General features: G+C 44.5%; 1 protein-coding gene across 3 annotated transcripts in view; it reads right to left on the reverse strand.

Annotated features, from left to right (window-relative positions):
- Positions 1–11,309: 11,309 nt before the first annotated feature.
- IGF2BP1 (insulin-like growth factor 2 mRNA binding protein 1) overlaps positions 11,310–23,274 on the reverse strand; it is a 57,908-nt gene continuing 45,943 nt past the window's right edge. Inside the window, exons 8-15 of one of the 3 annotated variants that reach the window (XM_006832491.1) lie at positions 22,075–22,197; positions 21,097–21,232; positions 20,472–20,594; positions 19,971–20,090; positions 18,171–18,245; positions 17,021–17,152; positions 16,677–16,790; positions 11,310–11,731 (exon numbers count right to left, since the gene is read on the reverse strand). In XM_006832491.1, coding sequence (XP_006832554.1) covers positions 11,639–11,731; positions 16,677–16,790; positions 17,021–17,152; positions 18,171–18,245; positions 19,971–20,090; positions 20,472–20,594; positions 21,097–21,232; positions 22,075–22,197 — 916 coding nt within the window. In that variant the 3' untranslated portion in view covers positions 11,310–11,638. The remainder of the gene's footprint in view (positions 11,732–16,676; positions 16,791–17,020; positions 17,153–18,170; positions 18,246–19,970; positions 20,091–20,471; positions 20,595–21,096; positions 21,233–22,074; positions 22,198–23,274) is intronic. The other 2 variants (XM_006832493.1, XM_006832492.1) reach the window with 2 other exon arrangements.

Here is a 23,274-nt window from a genome sequence, read left to right on the forward strand (position 1 = left end):
AGGACTGGTGTTCTTTTGTTCTTAGGCTAGGATAAGGAAAACATCTGGCATCTGGCCTTGGGTTGTCTTGTCTATTACTTATCTAGTTCTTGCTGTTGCTAGGGGTGAAAGGATATTCTAAGGCAGCATGAGCTGATTTAGCACGTTCCTGGAACAGGAGGATGTGTTCAGGCTAATGTACAGAATAGAGTCTTTTTCTTGGTCCTACACCACAAAGACAATATTCTACTTTAGTGAGTAGTAACTGGTATCTTAAAAAGCTCATTAACACTCCTATAAGAAGCAACTAGTGGTTTCTCCTTGTTCAGAGGAAAGAATATTGATGAAAATTGAAGATGCTTGGCAACAATTAGACCAATGGTCTAACGAACCATGTAAACATGCCTCCATGACCCAAAGACTAGAACCAGATGGGGCCCAGCTACCACTACCAACTACTCTGAAAGAAGTCACATTAGAAGGTCCTGGATAGAGTGAGCGAAAAGGTAAAACAAATTCAAAATCACAAAAATTATCAGGCTTACTGGTCAGATAAAGGCTGTTGGAACACTGAGACAATGGCCCTTGCTCACCCTTCAGGTATGGAACTGAACTCACTCCCTCAATTTTCAAACAAGCAATAGATAGTATATAATGGGGACAACATCACTCATGAGGTATGCACACCAGAGAATAGTCAACCATTCAAGATCAAAAGTGCAGCATTTACCCTAGGACAAAGCTCAGAAGGGCTGGTAAAGGAGGAGTAGAAACAGGAAGTACAGGGAGGAAGTGCTACACTGAGAGGATTGCAGTCACTGAAACAAAGATGATTTGTCAAATGTAAAACTGATGATCTACTCTGTAAACCTTCACTCAGTTCACAATAAAGGGTTAACAACAACAAAAAATGCAACCTCTTCCCCAGCTTTGCAGCTTGTATCTGCTTGAAAAGGAACATATGAGCCATCTTTATGACTCTGTAACTCTTAATTAAGAAAGGAAGAACAGTTTTCTTTATGCTTACTTTTTTTTTCATTCTAGATTGTTGTTTATATTATTTAATCCTTTCAACAACAACAACAACAATCTTTATTTAAAGGAGCTCTGGTAGCGTAGCGGTTACAAATTGGGCTGCTAACCTCAGGGTCGGCAGTTCAAAACTACCAGGGGTTTCCGTGGGAGAAAGATGAGGCGTTCTGCTTCCGTAAAGATTTACAGCCTCGGAAACCCTGGGCAGGGTAACTATGAGTCAGAACCGACTCCATAGTACTTAACAACAAACAACAATCTTTATTTAAGGATTTCCAGGTTTTGGTTCAATTTCTTGCTATGCAGCTAGGTGACATCAAGTTGATTTGAACTCATGGCAACCCTTTGTACAACAGAATGCTGCCAGGTCCTACACCAGTCTCACACTCATTTCCCCAGGTGAGACCATTGTTGAAGCCACTGTGTCAATCCATCCCCTTGAGGATCTTCCTCTTTATCGCCGACCCTCCACTTTACCTAACATGATGTCCTTCTCCAGGGACTGGTCCCTCTTGATAGATAACATGTCCAAAGTACATGAGATGAAGTCTTGCTATCCTCGCTTCTAAAGAGCCTTCTGACTGCCCTTTTTCAATATGCCATATTTATTTCTCCCAAAGAATATTCCTGGGTTATTTAATAATTTTTTTTTCGTACTGTGAATGGCATGTTTTTTAAATTCTTACTTGTAACTTCATTTTTTTTCTCTCTCTCTCTTTAGGATATTTATATTTAAGCGTCCTCTCACTAAACTTTCTTAATTACAACTGTCTATTAACTGCTTTTGGATTTTCCGAAAATACAATCATATTAATTGCAAATTGCTTGCTGGCAGGGTTGTGCTCTGACATTAAAATGGATCTGCCTGAAGATCTGACCACTGATACTGACCCAGGAGCCCTGGATAGAAAGAGCAAAAAATAGCAAAAAAATAAGTGTAAAGATAGCTGTACTTCCTTTCTTAATGAAGAGTTACAGAGTCATAAAGATCGTCCATGTGTCCCTTTTCAAGCAGATAATAGCTGCAAAGCTGGGGAAGAGGTTGCATTTTTTTAACTTTTTATTGTGAACTGAGTGAAGGTTTACAGAACAGATGTCACTCTTTCTAGATCAGGTACAAGCTGGCTCGGTACCTCAAAAACCACATCAAATGCTACTCCCCAGCTGTGGAATGGACACGTGTTGAATCACAGGGACAAGCTTAGATTGTGCACACAATATGAAATGGATCAATGGAGTAAAGGCCTTATATGATGGATTATGTATGAAACCCTCACAGATTCAATTCAATTTGAAACTTGTTCAAACAAAACTAAGTAGGAAAGAAAAAGAAAGGAAGTCAGAGGAAGAGTGTGGAAAGGAGGAAACAAGGACAAGATAAATACAGGTGTAACCATGTTGTAACATGTAGCAAACATTCTTCACTATCCACTATAGAAGTAAGGAGTTAACTGGTGGAGCCTCCTGGGGAACCACACAGTTAACCACACAGTCTCATATGGAGTCTCTTGGGCCAGACAGACGTTGCTTCCTACCTGACTCACCCTGCTGAAGCTGCCTGATTTCTAGGGGCAACCATAAAGCCTAAGTGGAAGAAGAGTTGGATTTTAGGGTGTTCCTTTCACACCAGACTTCAGAACACTGTAACGAGTGCTGTTGTTAGTGGCTGGTGCTGGCTGGTGGAGTTGGTTCCGACTCTAGTGACCCTGCATAGGGTTTCCAAGGCTGTAAATCATTACTGGAGCAGAAAGCCTCATCTTTCTCCCACAGAACTGCTGGTAGTTTCAAACTGCTGACCATAAGGTTAGCAAACCAACTCGTAACCACTATGCTACCAAAGCTCCTTAGTATGATGCTAGGCACATGTTTTGTTGTTGTAGTTGACATGAGTTCTGACCCATGACAACCCCATGTGAACTGCTCTATAGGGTTTTCAAGGCTGTGACCTTGAAATACAGAACTGCTATATGCTATATGACCTTGCATATAGAACTGCTCTATAGGGTCTTCAAGGCTGTGACCTATGGGAAGCAGATACCCAGGTCTGTCTTCTGAGGGCATTTGGGTGGATTAGAACCACCAGCCTTTTGGCTAGTGCTTTGTTGTTGTTGTTAAGTGCCGACCTTGTGGTCCACAGTCCAGTGCTGATCCTACAGCGCCACACCAGGAGTCCATGCTTCAGAAGGTCAAGTGCTTTAGCTGTTTGCTCCCCACAGATAACCTGGAAGGTTCCTTTAAACTTAACATTGTTCAATACCATTGTTATATATCTGAAAAACAAATGGTAAATGCCTTTAGCCTGAGACAGGACCCACTATGGAAAGCCTTGTTTCTAAGAACTCATGAACTAAGTTGTTGAAATGTAGACCTGGGAACCCAGGAGGTGGGCGACCCTTCTAAGACCAGTGAACACACTCCAGTTGTGTATCAGACAGAGCTGTAGTGCAATTGTTGCCAAGCCAGCTCAAGAAACCCTGGTGGTACAGTGGCTAGCCTAACGATTCATGGTTTGAACCCACCAGGTGCTCCACAGGAGACAGATGTGGCAGTGTACTTCCGTAAAGATATATACAGCCTTGGAAACCCCATGGGCAGTTCTACTGTCCTACAGGGTCACTCACTATGAGTCAGAATCAACTGGACAGCCGTTGGTTTGGTTTTTGAATACTGTTAAGCTTATAAACATAAACTGGTTCCTGAAGCTGTTGGCAGTACACAACAAAACCTAACCACTAACCATGAGGAACTGTGATCCACTAAGAAAGAGAACATGTGAACAGGGAATAAAATACAGGACAATGGCAGGTATACAATAGAGCTATAGAAGAAGGAGGTGACTATTGGAGATTTGCTTGAAACGATCATTTGTATTTCCAAAGATAAAATCGCAACGGCTGGGCATTCCAAAGGCAAAGACAGCATTGCTGGGCATGCTTGGTAAATGCAGCAGCTAGGCTGAGAGTGGGAGGACAGGGTAAGGCCTAATTGTGGTCAGCTTCTCTTCCCAGGCCCCCAAAATTTGGATTTAATTCTATTGACAATGGGGATCCAGTAAGAGTTTTCTAGCAAGAATGCACTATAATGCCAATTTGAAGCAGTAATCTGATGGTCAGAGTGGAATTAGTGAAGTACAGGAGATGGGGTGGGGAAGGGAAGTCCAAATAGGAGGCTGGCATAATGTTCAAAACTGAAAAGACCTGACTTCGGGTAGCTTTGATGGAAATGAAAAAGGATAGAAATGGACAAGTGTTTAGAAAGAACGCACAGAACTGAGGTGCTCCTATGCACAGGTATCTGATTGTTGTCATCTATAGGAATTGCCTGGTGGATTTTCAGTAGACCACGAGGCCTTCTTTCTTAGTCTTAGTCCTGAAGCTAAACTGACACCTGTGCAGCATCACAAACACGCAAGCCTCCTGACAGGCGGGTGGCACATTTGTGCAAATGTGCTCCCTGGGAATCCAGCTCAGATCCCCTCATAAAAAGCAAAAGTTCTAGCAAGGAACCATCACAGGCCTGGATCAAGAATCAGAAGAGCCAAGTTAGAGCCACGTGGTGCTGCTAACCCTTCACCACTCTGGGCTTCAAAAGGGAAAGAGACAATGACCAATTCCCTTTCCAGGAAACCAGAAAAAATGGAAACCATTTCTTTCTCGGGGGGTGGGGGGCAGGAGTCATGAAGTATGGCCCACTCTCACCACCCACCGCAGCTACTGCTCGGAATAGTGGTTTTCTGACATTGGCCTTAATGGTGGAGGCCTTACTTAGCTCAACACCTAATATGCAAAGCAAATGAAGAATGGAGCACCATTTTAAATCATTGCTGTGTTGCCATCCCGCAAACGTAATAAAAACGTCTATTTTGCACTTGGCTGACTCCACTACATGGGAACCAGGGCTCTTGTGCTGAAACGGACCCCCACAGAGCCGAACATCTCGGCTCCCAGACCCAGAAAACCCTCCAGGAGACACAGGCACACTCAGCTTTCAATAGAAGTTTCCTTTTATTTTGAAATAGAAACAGTGGAATAAAGCGGTTTGTGACTGAAACACCCTTCACGGAAATGAAAAGTGGAGTGCTTGTCCATTAAAAGAGCAAACTTCGACCGTCTGAGCCAGCTGCCCCACCTTCTGGGAACAAAGTACAGAACAGATGAAAGGTACAACCAAATTCTGGGTGGTACAGCTGGTCTGGCAGACTCCCAGGAAAGCACAATGTAAGTCCAGAATAAGATAGTACTTTTTTTTTTTTTTAACAATCACAGGCCTCACCCTCCCCTTATTCACATTCATATAAAGAACTGTTCTCTACTCAAATAAGGGACCTCCCAGAACTGGATAGCAATTCCCTTCACCTCCAGGGAGGGCGCTCATTTGGCTGACTCTGGTTCCTAGGTTCAGGATCACATTTCGGAAGAAGAGGGGCGGGGGCACAGAGGTGGCAGAGGATGTTATTCACTATGCAAACTCTTAATTCATTTTCAACACCCTTACATAGCAGTGTTGTTGTTCATAGTAATCCTATAGGTGAGTTACATATAATTTGCACAGAAAGGTCCCCCCCCCCAAGCCCCCACATGGGGAAATGGTGAGTAAAGACCTAAACAGCCCAATACAGTCTTTGTTATTGACATGGGGCACGGGGGGAGGGGGGATACTAAAAGTCACCAAGGTGGCTGAGGAGAAAGAGGGGTGAGAAGCACAGATTGAAGTCAGTGAAGGCCATGGAGTAGGGGGGTGAGGCTGGCCAAGGAGCAGACTGTGAAAGCTGTCACCTGTTAGAAGAACACAGTAAGCAAGTGAAGAAAGTCACCAAAGAGTGAAACTTACTTATGGGGGAAAAAGAGGAAAGTTTGGGGACTTAAAACAATCCAGTAGTCACTGGAAAATGTCTTCCTCTTTTTTCTTTTTTTAATTAAAGTTTTTTTTTTAACTTTTTTTTTTTTTTTTTTTTTTTGGTTTTTAAAATTTTTTGGAAAGTATTTAAAGGTAAATTTTTTTCCTTTGGAAAAAGAAATCTTTTTCCCCCCCTAACCTAAGCAAGTGGAGTTGCCACTACCTATTTTATCTCTATTGTTTTGCTAAGAGGTAGATAAAACAAAAGTGAAATGGGACTTCTATGAGGAGGTCCAATAGAGGGTGGGGAGGGGCTGGGATGGCCCAATGGAGCTCCCCAACTACAAAGGTGGCCTGAGTCGGTCCAGAGGACCAGACCCCTGGACTCTCAGAGCAAGAAACCTGCTCCACCTCTTCTACCAGAGCCCACTGTCCCGCTGAAGACAGAAAAGGCAGGGGTACGGAGGTGGAGTATCTCTAAGAAACTGTTCAAGAGCTCTTAGCTCTGGCTTCCCCAGGCTTCCTGACTTTGGGGCTGAGTGGTGGGTTGAGGGCAAGCCCCAGCTTTTACTCCAACCAGCCCCCTCTGGTGGAAGGGAGAGGGCAATTCCTTTCCTCTCACCACGGGGTGAGAGGGACACGCTGGGGAGAAAGGTGAAAATGGGACTCTGGAGCAAGGCAGAATGGGGGAGACCTGATGGCCAGCCCTCCCAACCCATCTAATGAGTTGGGTGGGGGGCTCTGGCAGGCTTGCCCGTTCCCCAGGGACAAACCTTAAGTGGCACAAGCCTCAACTCACTTCTCCTGACTGGGAATCATTCTAAAGGAGTCATACCCTCCGCCTGAGTCCCTGCCCTGTTCTGATTTTATTGTAAGGGTTGAGGTAGTTTATCCATTTATACTCGTAGCATCCATCACCTGTGGTTACTCAAAACACATGCTCCCAAGGAGCTTCCTGCTATTTCGTTTAAGATTTAAAAAAAACAAAAAAACAAAAAAACTTTTTTCTCGTCAGTCCGGGTTCAACCATACTAAGGCGCCAGTGATGCAACATCAGACTGCACCCCATGAAAGAGCACAGAGTCAGGGTCTGGGTCCTTGCCCTCACCGTCACCCACCTTCAGTCATGAGGCCTCCTCCCAGCCCTGAATTCCATAGAAAAGCCTGATGTATCCAAAGGAAAGAAACTGACGTTTTAGCTGGTGTTGCTCTAAGCCTGCATTCAAGAGAAATGTTCTGCATCTAAATCATTGAGATGCTTGGAAGGGTAATGGCTTTTTTGTCCTCTGGCATCACTGAGGATTTTTCTTCAGTCTTCTTGCAAGTATTGTGTCAGACTGGGCTAGGCTGTTTTCCTTCTATCAGTTTTCAGCAAATCAATTTGCATGGTTTGAATGTCAAAGCCACTAGAATCTCCCCATAAATACTTTAGGGGGAAGGAGGAGATCCCCCACCTCTGGATGGGAGGCAAAAGCAAGGGTTGACTAGAGGTTCCGATTTCTCTTGTGAAGCAGAAAGGCTCAGTGATTCCTTGGGGGCTCTGTGAGGTAGTTATATAGCACTGCTGTTTCCCCATTTGGCAGAGGGGTATGTCTGGGCTGGGAGGAGGGGAAGGCACCCTTGAGAGCTAACTGATGCCCCTCCTCACTGCCAGTCTGCCAGGCCTGAAGGGAACCCCCGCAGTGCTATCTCTACAGTGGGGGCAGGGGATTGAGGGCAATCCCACAAGGAGGAGCTAAACTATGTAGAGCCCCAAACTTCCCCTCCTTCCCCAAAGTGCAACCAGGACCCCTTTCTCAGCTCCCTACCCCTTGGCAAGTACCACTTCCAAGTCCCCCAGGAGCCTCAGAAGGGAAGGGACTTGTCTTTAGCTAGCTCTGCTTCCAGGAGCCTTTTCCTCTCAGACAGCCCAGATACATGTCCAAAGATGGCTATTGCTTTGATATCAGAAATGGCCTCTCCCAGCCTCTGTCTGTCTGTCTTTGGCACAGAGGAAAACGGACACATAGAACAAACACGAGTGTTTGCCTCCAGTCTTCTCTGGGTTTTATACATGGGGTCTTTCCTGTCAATCATGAGGCATAAATAAGAGAATAGCTCCCAGCTGCTCCAGAAGTGGAGCGCTCAGGGTCAAAGGAAAGATTTGTAAAGACTGAGCTGAGGAAAGAGTAGAAAGGTGATAAAAATAGCTATCTCCTACTCAAGCCCCCCCCCCTTCCCACACACACACAGGAGCCCAGTCCACAGCCCAAACTGAAAAAGGCAGCGAGGCCCTCGAGGGGGGTGAAAGCCTTTGGGGTGTAACTGGCAGGTGCAGCTTCAAAGCAAGTTAGTGAATCAAACCATTCTCGTTTGTTATGTGTTTCAAAGAATGAAAAACAAAAATATCCAAAAAGATGGTTCTTTCATAAAAATATATATATGTACCACATACATATATACACACACACATATATATATGTGTGTATCTCAAAAGTACAGAAGTGGTTTTTTGCTTGTTTTTCAGTCACTTTTCTCGTATCCTATCATCCAAATCCCCCAATGCTTTTCACTACAGCCTGTGATCTCACCAAGGAAACGGAGGTATGTGCAGGAAAGCAAGGACTGGCACAAAACCTAGCCTGTGGGTCAAAGGAGGGCCCTTTATTCTGCTAAACCTTAACTACCAAATCTACTCCTTTTGTTTCCTCATCAGGTACTTCACCCATTTCTCTGCTGGTCAAAGAAAAGTGATGAGTGGAGCCTTGCCTAATCCAATTAAGTAGAGTTTTACAGTTCCATGCCACAGCTTCCTTACAGCTGCTCTCTTCTGGGAGGTGGATCAGCCGGAAGGAATAGAACAGGAGCTTAAGGTGTGAAGGGAGCAGGGTCCCAAGGAAACCGAACACTGCAACAATCACATTTCAGGTACTGTGGGGATTTCTCTCTTTTTTTTCCCCTTCTGATGATCGTTTGAACCAGATATCAAAGCATGCTTGCTGCTGGAACTTCACTTTAAATCACTAAATGGCCGAAGTCTGAATGGTATCTGCTTTGAGAGAGCCAGAGATGGAAAGTAAGTGGGAGACCCCTTTTGTGGTTAGGACTGATGGGAAGCTTAGTAACACTAGCCTGATTATATTCTTAAATGCTTTCCTGCTTCCTCCTCTCTTTGGAGTAGACCATTCTGGGTGCTACAAAGGAATGGGGTGGGAGCAATTAGATCTCAATTGAAGCAGGAACTTGTCCCCCATCAAGGTATAACAGCCTGTCCCTCCTTGTCACCCACCACCCTAAATCAAGAATGCACTATGTTTGATCCACTTTTAAAATCAGTCAGATTAATCTAAGGAAGATAGGGAGATGGGGAAAAGGGGGCAGTCGTCTATTGGTTTGCCCCTTGGTCTCTGGATATAAACCAAGAATAATAAGCAAGATGGGATTGAACTGAAACAAAATGAGAAGCATTCTAATGACAAACCAGATGGACCTCTTCAAGCATGAGAGGTCAGCCTTGTATTTCTTCCATGAATGGACTCTTGGCTCCCATATTTTTGGACAGAGAAATACAGATCTAAGGATATCTTTTTAGTTATTATTTCTCTCCTCGATAAAACGGAGGCAATATTTTAAAATATCTCAACAGCACCGCTGGTGGGAAAAGACTGGCTGGGATGACCCTTCCCCAAAGCAGGAAATGTCTGGTGTTGACATTGTTGATTTGCCCTTGGGGACCCCACAGCTTGGCTAGACCTTTAAATCCTATTAGGTAGGATTTCCCAGCAGTTTGGGACTCTGGAGGTCAGAGGTCAGAGGCAGGCAAGGCAGCTCTGCCCTTCTGGGTGCTCTCAAAGCCTGGGCCTTCCCTCGGACCCCAGCCTTTCCCAAGGCACCTCTCCCTGCCACCTTCCCCACAAGACCCGTTCTCCACAGGGAGTTCCTAAAGGGTTACTGGCTCATGTTGTAAGAAATTATGAAACATAACTTTCTCATTTTTTTTTCTTTTCATTAAAAAAATAAAATATTCAAGACTATCAGCTTCTCTTTTGCTTTGTTTTTCTCTTATATAAAATATCAGCAAGCCGCAAAGACAAAAGAAAAAAAAGATCAAAAAAAATTTTTTTAAAGAAAAAAAAGGGGGAGTGGGGGGACAAAAAAATCATTGCTGAGGTAACTTCATACCTTGAGGTAGTTTACTTCACACACAGCATTACCTGACTCCGCCCACATGTCATGGTTTTCTGGTTGGTACTGTTGTTGTTGCAATGTCGAGAGGAAGGGAACTCCTTGTGTGGACTTTTCCACATGCAGAGAGGTCTTCCTCCCTTCCCAGCACACTTGATAGCATTTTCCAGGACAGCTAAAATGCATCATGTGGCTAATACTATCCATTGAAGATCAGTACATTAGGTGAGGTCTAACCTTAGTTCACTGATTTCTGCTGTCTTCCACAGGGCTAAACTCCAAGCGGGATCTTATTGAGCCTAGTAAATTAATAAATTAAGCTTATGTACCCCTTTTTGTGAGTAACATTGCTGGTATTTTGAATTTCTTTTTTTAGACACACTTTTCATCATGCCAACAATGATTTGTGGGGGCAGAAGCCATCAGTTAAACATGCCTCTAGGGTATGAGCAGGGAAGCGAACACTCTCCTATTTACTGAATATTCAAAAGATTTGCCATTGATGGATTTCAGCTCTTATCAGGAACTCAGGGTTGGGTCCAAGTCCCATCACCACCAAGGTAACCGTGCCGTGGAGGGGTGGGGGTGTGTGCCCTGCAACCCCTCCCTCTGGGAACCAGTCCTAATTGGAGCACGTGGGCTGGGCTGAGGGCACCGTGGCAGCCTTTGGGGCCACTCAAGTCCTCCATGGAACTGAGACTTTATCAAGGGGAGTAAGCATCCCCTTCCCAGTGCTCACATCCAATCATTAAAATAGACTTTAAAAAAATATAAAAATCCGCCTGAGAATGCTGGGAATCAGGGATAGTCAACAACCCCTACCCTATTGCGCATTTGGTATTGCCCATGTGAGCCTGGACATGGTGTGGAACCCATATAGTTAGAGAAAAGTGAGTGAGTGAGGGCTCTTAAGGTGGTGGGGACTCTCCACAGAGTGGGGGGAATTTATGCCAATTTTTCAGGATGTTGATCTAAACTGGATCAGCCACAAGGGCACTCCTTTTAAACGTGGATTACTGTATATTTTAAGCATCTTTCTCTTCATGTCTCTCCCATTCTCTACTCCTTGCTGCTCCTTGGTTGGACAGGAAAAGACTAGAATTGAGTCACTGGCATGTCTTCTCTCTTGAGTTAATATTATAATCAAAGCAATGCATCAGTTCCCATTTTTCCAAGTAGCAGTAAAGATGACGGAATTAGTGTGGACATAGAGAAGGGTACTGAATTTTAATCAAACAAACCAAGAAGGAAAAGAATGGAAGGATTTTGGGGGTAAGACGGAAACCATCCTTTGCATCTTTTATTTCATTTCCCACTGGGGTCTGACCTACCCTCGCCAGGGGGCCTGGAGTGTTCAACTCAACTTAATCCACGTTTAAAAGCACCCTGAAATAGAATTTCAATAGTGACATCCCATAGGATGGACAGTGTTGGGTGAATTGTTTGGGTGTTTGGAGCCGAGATCAGGGTTCCTCACTGGAACATCTTTCTCAAGCCAAGTGGGCAAACCTGATCTACAGGCAGGCTTCACATATCCCTGATTCCCACTCATTCTCAGGCTGGCGTCAAGCATGCATGCTCAACTTCCACTCGTTGTCCTAGAGTTGATGAGACGGGATATGTCTGGTCACTTCCTCCGGGCCTGGGCCTGATTACTCTGTCCCTTCTGGTGTTGCTGTTTAACTTGAGCCAAGATGTCTCGGATCTTCCGCTGAGCCATCTATGGAGTAAATGAGCAAGGGGGAGTAAATGAGAACCTCCAAAGGCAAGAAGATATTTTTATATGAGGAGACAAACCATCAGATCTGGACACAGGCAGCACATGGGGCTCTGTAGCGATATGGAGACTGGAGATTATGACAGAAACCCTGATAATACAGCACATACTGGAGGCAGGACCAGAGTGGAACCAAATGTAAACCATGACAGTTTATAAAGTTGGCATCTACATGTTCAAGAGGCTAAAATGGAATTCCTGGAGTTTCTAGACAGAAGTATATGATGTATTCTCAGAGGGTCACAAATTAGGAGACAGCATCACAAACTTCCTATTCATGCAAATATCCTACCAAAGGAAACAGGGTGGGATGCCTGGATCTGGGTTAACAAAATGACATGAAGAAGCTCCATTTTTCTAGCAAAATGTTTTCTAAGTCAACCGAAGATACCTTTCCACAAAGAAGAGTGCTAGGTTTCTTGATTTTAGACAAAATTGGACTGGGGTGGTGTCTCAGGCTGTGTTCTCTAAAGAAGAACACCAATGAAGCTGATATGTGTACACGTGTATGTGAGAAGTTTATTATTAAGGAAATAGCTCAGACAATTGTTGTTGCTAAGTGCTATTGAGTTGGTTGTGACCCATAGTGACCCTGTATAGAGTTTCCAAGGAGGGGCTAGTGAGCTTGAACCACCAACCTTGTGATTCAAACTGACTTTGCAGTCCAGCACATTAATCCACAGTGCCACAACAGAAGTGAGCAAATCCTGAGTCTGAGAGTCAGATGCCAGGCTTCTGACCCATATAGCTGCAGGGCTAATGAACCAAGAGTGCAAACACAACAGGTCGGGCAGGTAGGATCTCGGGATTGGCAGGCAATAGAGCAGTTCCAGTGACTCAAGTCCAAAGAGTTAGTGGTCAGGTGATGCACCAGGTGCAGGAGCCAGACCCAGTAGAAAACAGCAAGCTGTCCAACATCGTGGAAGCAAGCCATACCCACAAGGCGATGTCCTTTCAGTTGACTGGCTGCTCATAGCAGATCTTATCATAGATGTGTTTACATTATACTAGGTCTTATTTGGAGATGATTTAATCTCCTCAAATGTCAAACCACTGAAGATCCTGGCCCAACCAAGTTGACACAAAACCTGAATTATCACAAATGGGGAAAGGATATGGAATCAACCATTTCTACTCTCAGCCCTAGGCTTGATGCTATATATAGGAACTGTACTTTGAAAAATGCAATCCAGGGTGTTATTACTATTATCATTAGAGGAGCACTGGTTATGCTGCAGGGTAAACACTAGACTACTAACTACAAGGTGGTCAATTGAAAACTCACCAGCAACTGAAAGAGAGAAAGATGAGGTTTTCTGCTCCTACAAAGATTTACTCTCTCAGAAGCCCTATACAGGGGTGCTGTGAGTCAGAATCGACTTGATGACACCTAACAACAGCATCGTTATCATTACACCATGAACAAGACTGGGTGATGGATAATACCCAAAGAACTTGACTTCCTTTATTATCCAGTGCAAAAAAAAAAGCTAGGGAAGGACTAAGGCTAGACAACAGGAAAGACTTCTAACATATAAGGCATAGCATAAAATTGTTGTTGTGTTGTTAGATGCTATCAAGTTGATTCCAATTCATAGTGACCTTCTGAACAAAACATTGCCTAGTCCTGCACCATCCTTACTATCTTTCTAATGTTTGAACCCAGTGTTGTAGCCACCATGTCAATCCATCTCGTTGAGTGTCTTCCTCTTTCACACTGACCTCTTTCACTATTTTACCAAGCATAGTGGCCTTCTCCAAGGCTGGATCTTTCCTGATAACATATCTAAAGTATTTGAGAAGTCTCACCATCCTCACGTCCAAGGAGCATTACTTTCTGTACTTCCAACACAGAAAAGGTCTTTCATCTGGTAGTGGTGGTGTTGTGAAAGGCCTTCGAGTCGGTTCTGACCCATAGCGACCCTGTATAGGGTTTCCAAGGAGCAGCTGGTGAGTGTGACCCGCTGATGTTGCAGTTAAACGACTTTGCAATCTGGCAAATCAACCCACAGCACCACATGATAGTCCATTGTATATTCAATATTTTTCACCAACACCACAATTCAAAGGCTTCAATTTTTTGGTCTTCCTTATTCATTGTCCAGCTTTTGCATGCATATGAGGACACTGAAAACATCATGGTTTGGGTCAGGCACACTTTTGTCTTCAAAGTGACATTTTTGATCTTTAACACTTTAAAGAAGTTTTTTGCAGCAGCAGATATGCCCAATGCAACAAGCCATTTGATTTCTTGACGGCTGCTTCCTTGGTTGTTGATGATGGATCCAAGCAAAACAAATTCTTTGACAATTTCAATGTTTTCTTCATTTATGGAAATGTTTTCTCCCTTGTTTCTTGGTCCAATTGTGGTTATTTCTGTTTTCTTTAGATTGAGTTGTAATCCATACTGAAAGCTGTAGTCTTTGATCTTTTCAGTGTCTCGAGTCCTCTTCACTTTCGGCAAGCAAGGCTGTGTCTGCAGGTTGTTAATGAGTCTTCCTCCACCGGATGTCATGTTCTTCTTAATATAGTCTAACCTTTTCAATAATTTGCTCAGCATAGAAATTGAATACGCATGGTGAAGGGAATGCAACCGTGACACACACCTCTCTTGATTTTAAACCATGCAGTGTCCCCTTATTCTGTTCCAATGACTGCCTCTTGGTCCTGCATGAACACAATTCAGTGTTCTGTAATTCCCATTCTATGAAATCTTATCCATAATTTGTTATAACCCAAACTGCTGAATGCCTTTAAGTAGACAATAAAACACAGGTGAACAATTTTCTGATATCTCAGCTTTCAGTCAAAATCCCTCTGATATAAAAATTGATATCCCCACTTCAACCCTCCTCTGAATCCAGTTTGAATTTGTCAATTTCTGTAGTTATACTGCTACAAACATTTTTAATTATCTTCAGTTCTTAGTTTTACTTGTGAGTGATATTAATGATGTTGTTCAATAAATACCACATTCCACTGAATTATCTTTCTTTGGAATGAGCATAAATATGGATGTCTTCTAGTTGGTTGACCAGGTAGCTGTTTTCCAAAATTTTGGCATAGATGAGTGAGCATTTGTGATGTTGCTTACATCAATTTGTTGAAACACCGCCATTACCATAGATTCTTGATCACATGGTTGGATGATAACCAATTTTTTTTTTTTTTTGGGCACTGTGACTGTATATTTCTTCTATCTTCTTTTGATGTTCTCTGCATCATTCAATATTTTGCCCATGATGGGTGGTGGTTATGTGTCATGGAGTCGATTCCAACTCATAGCAACCCTGTATAGGGTTTCCAAGGCTGGAAATCTTTACGGGAGCAGAAAGCCTCATCTTTGTCCTGCGGAATTGCTGGTAGTTTTGAACTGCTGACCTTGAGGTTAGCAGCTCAACTCATAACCACTACACTATCAGAGCTATTTGCACATGTTGTTATTGTTGTTAGGTGCCATCGACTTGGTACCGACTCATAGCGACCTTATGCACAGCAGAACGAAACACTGTCAGATCCTGGGCCAACCTCACTATTGTTGCCATGCTTGAGTCCATCAATGCTGCCACTTGGCCAATCTATCTCATTTGGGGTCTTCCTCTTTTTCTCTGACCCTCCACCGTACCAAACATGATATCCTTCTTCAGAGACTGCTCCCTCCTGACAATATGTCCAAAGTATGAAAGACGAAGTCTGGCCATCCTGGCCTCCAAGGAGTACTCTGGCTGCACTTCTTCCAATACAGATCTGTTGGTTCTATGGACAGCCCATGGCACTTTAAATAGTCTCCTCCAACACCATAATTCAAAAGCATCAATTTCTTCTATGGTCTTCCTTATTCACTGTCCAGCTTTTGCATGCATATGAAGTTATGGAAAATACCATGGCTTGGGTCAGGCGTACCTTAGTCTTTAGGCTGACACCCTTGCTCTTCAACAATTTATAAAGGTCTTGTGCAGCAGATTTGCTTAATGCAATACACATCATTTGATTTCTTGACTGCTGCTTCCATGAGTGCTGATAGTTGATCTAAGAAGAATGAAGTCCTTGACAACTTCAATCTTTTCTCCATTGATAAGAATGTTGTTTAACGGTCCAGTGGTGAGGATTTTTGTTTTCTTTACATTGAGATGCAATCCATACTGAAGGCTGGATTTACTGATCTTCAGTAAATGTTTTAAGTCCTCTTCACTTTCAGCAAGCAAGGTTGTATCATCTGCATATTGCAGGTCGTTAATGAGTCTTCCTCCAATCCTGATGCCACATTTGTCTTCATAGAACCCAGCTTCTCAAATGATTTGCTCAGCATACAGGTTGAATAAGTATGGTGAAAGATTACATCCTTGTCGCACACCTTTCTTAATTTTAAAACATTCAGTGTTCCCATGCTCTGTTCGAACAACTGCTTCTTGGTCCAGGTACAGATTCCGCGTGAGCACAATTAAGTGTTCTGGAATACTCATATTTCGCAATTGTTGTCCATAGCTTGTCAAGATCCACACAGTCGAAAGCCATATTCTCTGTTTTCAGCCAAGATCCATCGGACATCAGCAATGATATCCCTCATTCCACGGCCTCTTCTGAATCCGGCTTGAACCTCTGGAAGTTCAATGTATGCTTGCAGCAGTTTCTGTATTACCTTTAGTAAAATTTTACTTGCATGGGATATCAAAGAGATTGTCAAGTGATCTCCGCATTCTGTTGGGTCAGAATCTTTCAATATTGTAAACTCTACACCACATCCCTACATCAGGACTAGGGGGATGATGATCCAGCCCAGAGGCCAAGGGACCTGTCTAAGTCATGCAGGTGAATCTCTGGAACTTCTGTTTCTTTGCTCCCTGGGCTCCTGCTGCCCTCCCAAGATGGAGGAGACCACCCTACATACCTGGCTGGCATAGAAATGCCCGATGATCTTGACGATGACCTGGTCATTTTCATCAGGAGTCTGGTCTCTTGGCACCACCACCTCAGCTGCTGTCAAATTCTGCAACTCGTTCACCTGACAGGGGCAGAGAGATGCTCAGGGTGCTATAAGAAAGCATGATGGGATCAGAAGGAGGTGCACAAGGCTAGTGACTCAGTGGTTAGAAACTGGAGAAGTGAGGAGTTTAGTAAGTAAAATCAAGAAAAGATGCAAATCAGGAATCATAGGCTGGGTAGGGCAGGGAGCTAGAGGCCAGGACAGAGCTGTTGGGGTTGGAGGCTGAGGCTCAGAGCCTTATGACTCACCGTTTTGCCACCTTTGCCAATGACCCGGCCAGCTGCAGATGCTGGCACCCGGATGTGTGTCTCCAACTTTACTTCCTCCTTGGGACCAAAGAAGTTCTCCTCCTTGAGTTTGCCATAGATTCTTCCCTGAGCCTGGGAAGACAGTGTGATTGTTAACCAGCTGACAAAAGGAAAGAGTGAAGCTCTACCTCAACCTCTTCTGATCCCTAGTTCCACCCTACCCTGGGTGGATGAACCATCTAAGCCAGGTAATGGGTAAGAGTCAGCAGGATAGAGAATATTAGAGTTATGAGCAAGTGATGGTATGCCAAAGGACAATTATGAGTAAGTCTTACAAGATCAGGATTGCTTGCATTTATTTGAACATGGAAATGTCAAGAATTCACGGTGCTAAGCGGGAAATAATTAAGTCACTCAGAGGACAGACTTAACATTCTACAGCAGCATACAGAGTTGTTCCATTTCCCAAGCCTCGCCTAAGTCAGGTTACGCTAGCTATTAGTTCTTTGGCTTTGTAATCACAAGAAGACACATGAAGTAGAGAAGAGAATCTTACATAAAAGACCTTCCTTAGTAACTAAGGAGAGTATAAGGCAGAAGCCCTCAGATTTTCTTCTGCCCATGTCCCTATTGTGCAGCCCTACCAGCCACTCTGTGAGAGAAAGATGAGGCTTTCTGCTGCCGTAAAGACTTACAGCCTCAAAATACTATACGGGGTCCCCGATACTCAAAGGCACCTAACAACAAGTTTTCCTGTTGGGCTGCAGAAAGTTAAAAGGGAAGTAGAAGTCACTAGAATCAAAGTTTGTAGCCAATTTGAAAGCAGCCTGTGGCCCTGAACCCTGCTAGGAAGGTTTAATGATTTGACAGTTAATAGGAAGTTGCCTATATTGAGCTCTGGTAGCGTAGTGGTTACGAATCGGGCTGTGAACTGCAAGGTCAGCAGTTCGAAACTACCAGCTGTTTTGCAGGAGAAAGATGAGGCTTTCTGCTCCTGTAAAGATTTATAGCCTCAAAAACCCTGTACAGGGTCGCTATGAGTCAGAACCAACTCCACAGCACATAACAACAACAAGGAAGTTGCCTCAGCCTTTTTCAAAACTCCTCCCCCTCCCTCAAAGTATCCAGCTTGGAAAACAAATATCAGAACCTTAAATTGAGCCTCTGGAGGTCCTGTGATGATGACCATCCGAACCTTGGAGTCAGGAGTTTCAGGAGGGGCGATCTACAAAGCAAAGAGCTGGTCAGAAAGGTGCTCTCCATGAGGAGACCCTCCCCTCCACCTCGGCCACCTCTTCCACCACCACCCTCCTCACTCACTTCCATGACCCATGTCTGAGGCCCAGGGGAGGGAATAACACCCTTGTGATGTTATTTTGGGGGAATACTGAGTTATGTTTCCCCAAAATATGTGTTGTAGATCCTAGCCTCTTTGCCTGTGATTATCATCCCATTGAGGAATGAGTTGTCTTTTTTAATGAAAGAAACATAATTAGGGTCAGATGTGTCCTGCATTTTTTTTTTTTGAGATGGAAAAGAGATTATTAAATGCACAAGGAGAGAAGCAGAGGTTGATGCCAAGCCCACATGGACATCTCCAAGGAACCGGGAAGTAGAAGCTAAAGAGACAAGGACCTTCCCTCAGAGCCGAGAGAGAGAAAGTCTTCCCCTAGGAGGCAGCATCCTGAATTCAGACTTCTAGCTTCCTAAATGATGATAAAATAAATTTCTGTTTATTAAAACCACCCACCTGTGGTATTTTTGCTGTAGCTGCATTAGATAACTAAGACAGCCCTGCATACAAAAACGTTTAAGAGCACAGGGGGTTGGTGAGGAAGGACTGACTCTCCTTCCCCTAGCCCTCAGAGCTTTCAGTGGGGACCTGCACAGAGGTAAAAGCACAGATGAGGTGGCCGACAAAGTTAGAAAGCTGGTGACTACACCTTCACTGGTGAACACCAGTGCTTTTGCCCCCAAAATTTAAAGGCCACTAAAACAAATGGAAGGTGCTCTGGTAGCATGGTTACGAATCGGATTGCTAACCTCAAGGCCGGCAGTTCGAAACTACCAGCTGTTCTGCGGGACAAAGACGAGGCTTTCTGCTCCCATAAATATATCCAGTCTCGGAAACCCTGTGCAGGGTCACTATGAGTTGGAACCGACTCCACGGTACTTAACAACAACAACAAAACAAATGGAGGACCATTTGTGAATTTCAGACTTTTCATCTTCCCTGGACTCCAACCAGAGAAGATGAAAAGACAACTAACATTTACTTAGCAACTCCTGTGCTCCAGGCACTTATTTTAGCTGCATCATTGTCAAGTGAGGTTCGGGTCACAGAGCTAATGGGATGGGTGCGCAGTATGCAAAAGCGTGGGGCTGGGACACAAACCCAATTCAGTCTGTGGCAGGACCTAAGAACCCACATCACTGTCTTCTTTCCATCCTAAAAATACAAGACCCAAAGCAGTGAAGGCACGTTACCAGGAGCAAGCCGGGTCAAGAGCAAAGGGGTCTCTGGCTCCCCAGGAGGAACAGTCCCAAACATCAGACAAAAATACCCCTGGATTTCCATGGAGTTTGAACAGCTTACCTTGTGGTTCGTGCTGATCCTAGAGCACCACAACCTAAGTTATACGTGTGTGTGTGTGTGTGTGTGTTTCGGGGGTTTTTTTGTATGTGCTAAATGAGGAAGCACTGGGTGGAAGCAGGATAACTGTTGCAGGGAGGGGATTGTAATCATTGAAATGAAACAAAGTGTGTAATTTGTTGAATGTAAAGCTGATGATCTTGTCTGTAAACCTTCACTCAATTGACAGTAAAATGTGAAAAACAACAAAAATCCCCCTGAAATTCTCAAAAGAGGGTGGGGATCATGGGAACAAGCAGAGGATGAGAGAAAATAGCACTCTCTCATCTGAGGAACTGAGGCCACGGAGCAGATCACCTTGATGGAGGCACTGGCGAACCGGGAGAGTTGTTTGATGTGCTGCCCCTTCTTCCCAATGATGGCTCCCACTGCCTGGGCTGGAATGAACACCTGCACCATCTCCTGCTCTGGAGCCTGCTGCCAAGACAGGGGTGTTAGCTGGTGGGCAGAGTCTGAGAGCCCCTCACTCCTCTGCCTTGCATTTTCGAGGAGGAAGGGGTACAGGAGCCGACCTGTACTGGCAAAGGCCATTGCAAGCTCTCTAGCTCTACCTATGCCCACGAGGGCTAAAGGGAAGGAAAAGGCAAGAGCAAGGGAAAAGGAAAAGTAAGAGTGCCGTCAGTGTCCCAGCAGCTGGGAGGAGCATGGCAAGGAGGGGTGCCCTCTCAGGCCGAAGCCTCCTCTTCCCTTGTCCCTGTAAACTTCCCATGCATCAGACTCCCACAAGGAGTTGGACATGCTAAGGCAGGCCACACATAGGCCTAGGGGTCCCCCCCTGTAATAAGACCTTCCACCTACCATAAAGGAGCTGTAGGGGGCTGCTCCAGTGACACTGCTGGGAGGGGGTGGGACCGCACTGGACGAGGCTGGGAACAGGCCCACAGCAGCCAGGTTCAGGCCGGGGATCAGATGAGACTGCAGCTGAGGAAGGTGAGGAGGAAGAGCAGGTCAGTTCATCTGGCAGAGCCTGAATGAACCAAGAGGGCAAGTACCCTCAGGGTGAGTCAGCCAAAAGCAGGAGAATCATGTGCTTTTGCACAAAATTCTACCTGAACTTGTGGTTTTCGCACATACTCACATGCACACTTCGGGTGTGGAATTGTGAGTGATGTGATAATCTCACTGGATTAAGAACAAACATTTTTTTGTCCTGTGATCAACTATGACAGCAACCTACACATTTATTCTGCGTGTACCAATATGTGTAGCAGGTAGGCAAACTTGTAAATACAGAATCTGTAAATAATGAAGATCATTCACATCAGTAGGTTTTCCAAGGTCACAGAGCTCCATGGCATGCATGACATCACACTGTAAAAGTGGAAGCCATCAGCCCTCAAACTGAAGGACAACCTTAAGCCCTCAGACTCAGGGAAAAGTGAGTGGGGTGTCATCTCTGCAGCCCCACCCACCCAGCACTCACACTCATGGCAGCCACATCATTTTCATAGGCCTCCCGGACTTTCTTCATGATTTCCTGCTCAGCCCGGCAACAGTTCTCAATAGACCCCTTCACAGTGATGGTCCTCTCAGGATTGTATAGGGTGAGGTCCTGCAACCTGGAGGAAGAAGAGCGGTCAGCCTTTTCCTGACTGAGGATGAGGACCAGTGGCTCACTGAGGCACAACTCCATTTGGAAATTGTTTAACTTCTGACAAATAGCACTCTTGTCTCTGGTCTTTGGGTTCCCAGTTTGTAACTGGGGCAGGAGGGAAGGTGCAGAGAGATAAGAAAACCTAACCTAAAGCCCTTTATTTCCAATGAACCAATTATAAGTTTTCATCCCTGGTCAAGTAGGAAGAAGATTCAGGACTGAAGTTTCCCCAATGGCCCTAGGCAACCCAATTTCACTGCCATTTCTGACCAGAGAGCAAATTACTTTGCCCACAGGTAAGTCTCTGTTAAAATGAAGAAGCAAAGGTGCTAACTCACTCCGTTAAATTCCATTCTTCCCAAAGAGGCAACCCACCAGACAGCTGGAAGCATACATACTTCTCACTCAAGAACCAAATTCTCCATGTCTTTTCTCCTAATTCTCAAAGGGCCACTTCCCATGGTGGCAGAGAGGCCTAAAGCCCCAAAGCCCTAAAACCCCTGCTTTTAGCTACAAGCTCTTTCACTGAGGTCCAGAGGAAGAGAGTTATGATGGAGAGGCTTCCAACAAGCAGTGCCCTAACAACTGCCTTTACTACATAGAGAAACAATGATGGGCCTGCTCCAGCTCCACCATCCAGAGGGAAAATGACCTTTGCCATTTCTTGGATTACTCTCCTTCAGGAGGCAGAAACGGCATTCAATTTAAAGGAGAAAGCATTAAGGCTCAGTGGTGAAGTCCTGCCACCCCCGGCCCACTGGTCTGAACGCATCCCACTCACACCCAGGGAAACACAGTAAGTCTTACGAGGAGATGGTGATTTTTGTCTCTGTGTCCTGTTCTACTTTCTTCAGGTTACGGCCTTCCTTGCCAATCAGACGCCCCACAAAGTTATTATGGGCCAGAATCTTCAGGGGAACCTCATCAGCCCTTAAGAAGAGAGGAAAAGAAATGAGGGGACATGAGCTCCTTAAATGGAAGGACAACATTGAGACTCAACTCTCATGACACCCCAGACTTGGTGTTTCCAGGACAAGCCACAAGACAAAAGTAACTGTTAAAAAGATTACAAAACTTGAAACGAGTGGTTGCTTAGGAATAGAAAGGTGGGAAAGGAGTGTGAATTAATTTACAAAGAAGCATAAGGAAGCTTTCGAAAGTAATCGTATTTTTAAATTATAGTGAAAAAAAAAAGTACACAAATATGTAATAAAGCATTCACCATTTCAACATTTTTAAATGTAAATTCAGTGACATTAACAATTACATTGCCCACACTGTGAGGGTTGTTGTTGTTGTTGTTAAGTGCCATTGAATTGATTCCAACCCATAGTGACCCTGTATAGGGTTTCTGAGGAATAGTTAGTCAGCTTGAACCGCCAACCTTGCAGTTCAAACAGTTTTACAGTCTGGCACATTAACCCACAGGGCCACACCAGGACTCCAAACTGACTCCTATCGCCCCTAGGTTTCTCAGGCAGTCTCTCATCCAAGTCGTAGCGGGGCCCAACCCTGCTTAGTTTCCAAGATCAGAAGCCATCGAGGGTAATGGATCTTAAATGTTATCTTAATGGTGATGGGTTTGCAGGTATACACACATCTGAAATGTTAACAGGTGCCAGGCTCCATGACTGAAGGTTCTCGTGGAAGATCCTACAGAAGCCTCCTGATGGAAAGGGGGAAATGCAGACCAGAATTTCAAATATTCATGGAATCCAGACTTCTAGAGCCACAGAGGCTGGATAGACCCCCAAAGTTATTGCCCTGAGATAATCTTTCAACTTGAAACCAAAAATATCCCCTAATGTTTCCTTTAAACCAAACCAAAGTTTAATAAGTAAAGTCTGTGTGCTCTCTAAGAACTCTCCCTATGGAATCAAATTAACAACAGCAATGCATTAGGGTTTCAACTAAAAGAAACTTTCTTTGATGGTTACCAGGGTGGGAGGGAATTACCAGAGTAATTCAATGGCTAGGGGGTGATTGTTGTTGTTAAGTGCCATTGAG

This window comes from Chrysochloris asiatica, unplaced genomic scaffold (assembly GCF_000296735.1).
Source record: "Chrysochloris asiatica unplaced genomic scaffold, ChrAsi1.0 scaffold00007, whole genome shotgun sequence".
Classification (NCBI taxonomy): Eukaryota; Metazoa; Chordata; class Mammalia; order Afrosoricida; family Chrysochloridae; genus Chrysochloris; species Chrysochloris asiatica.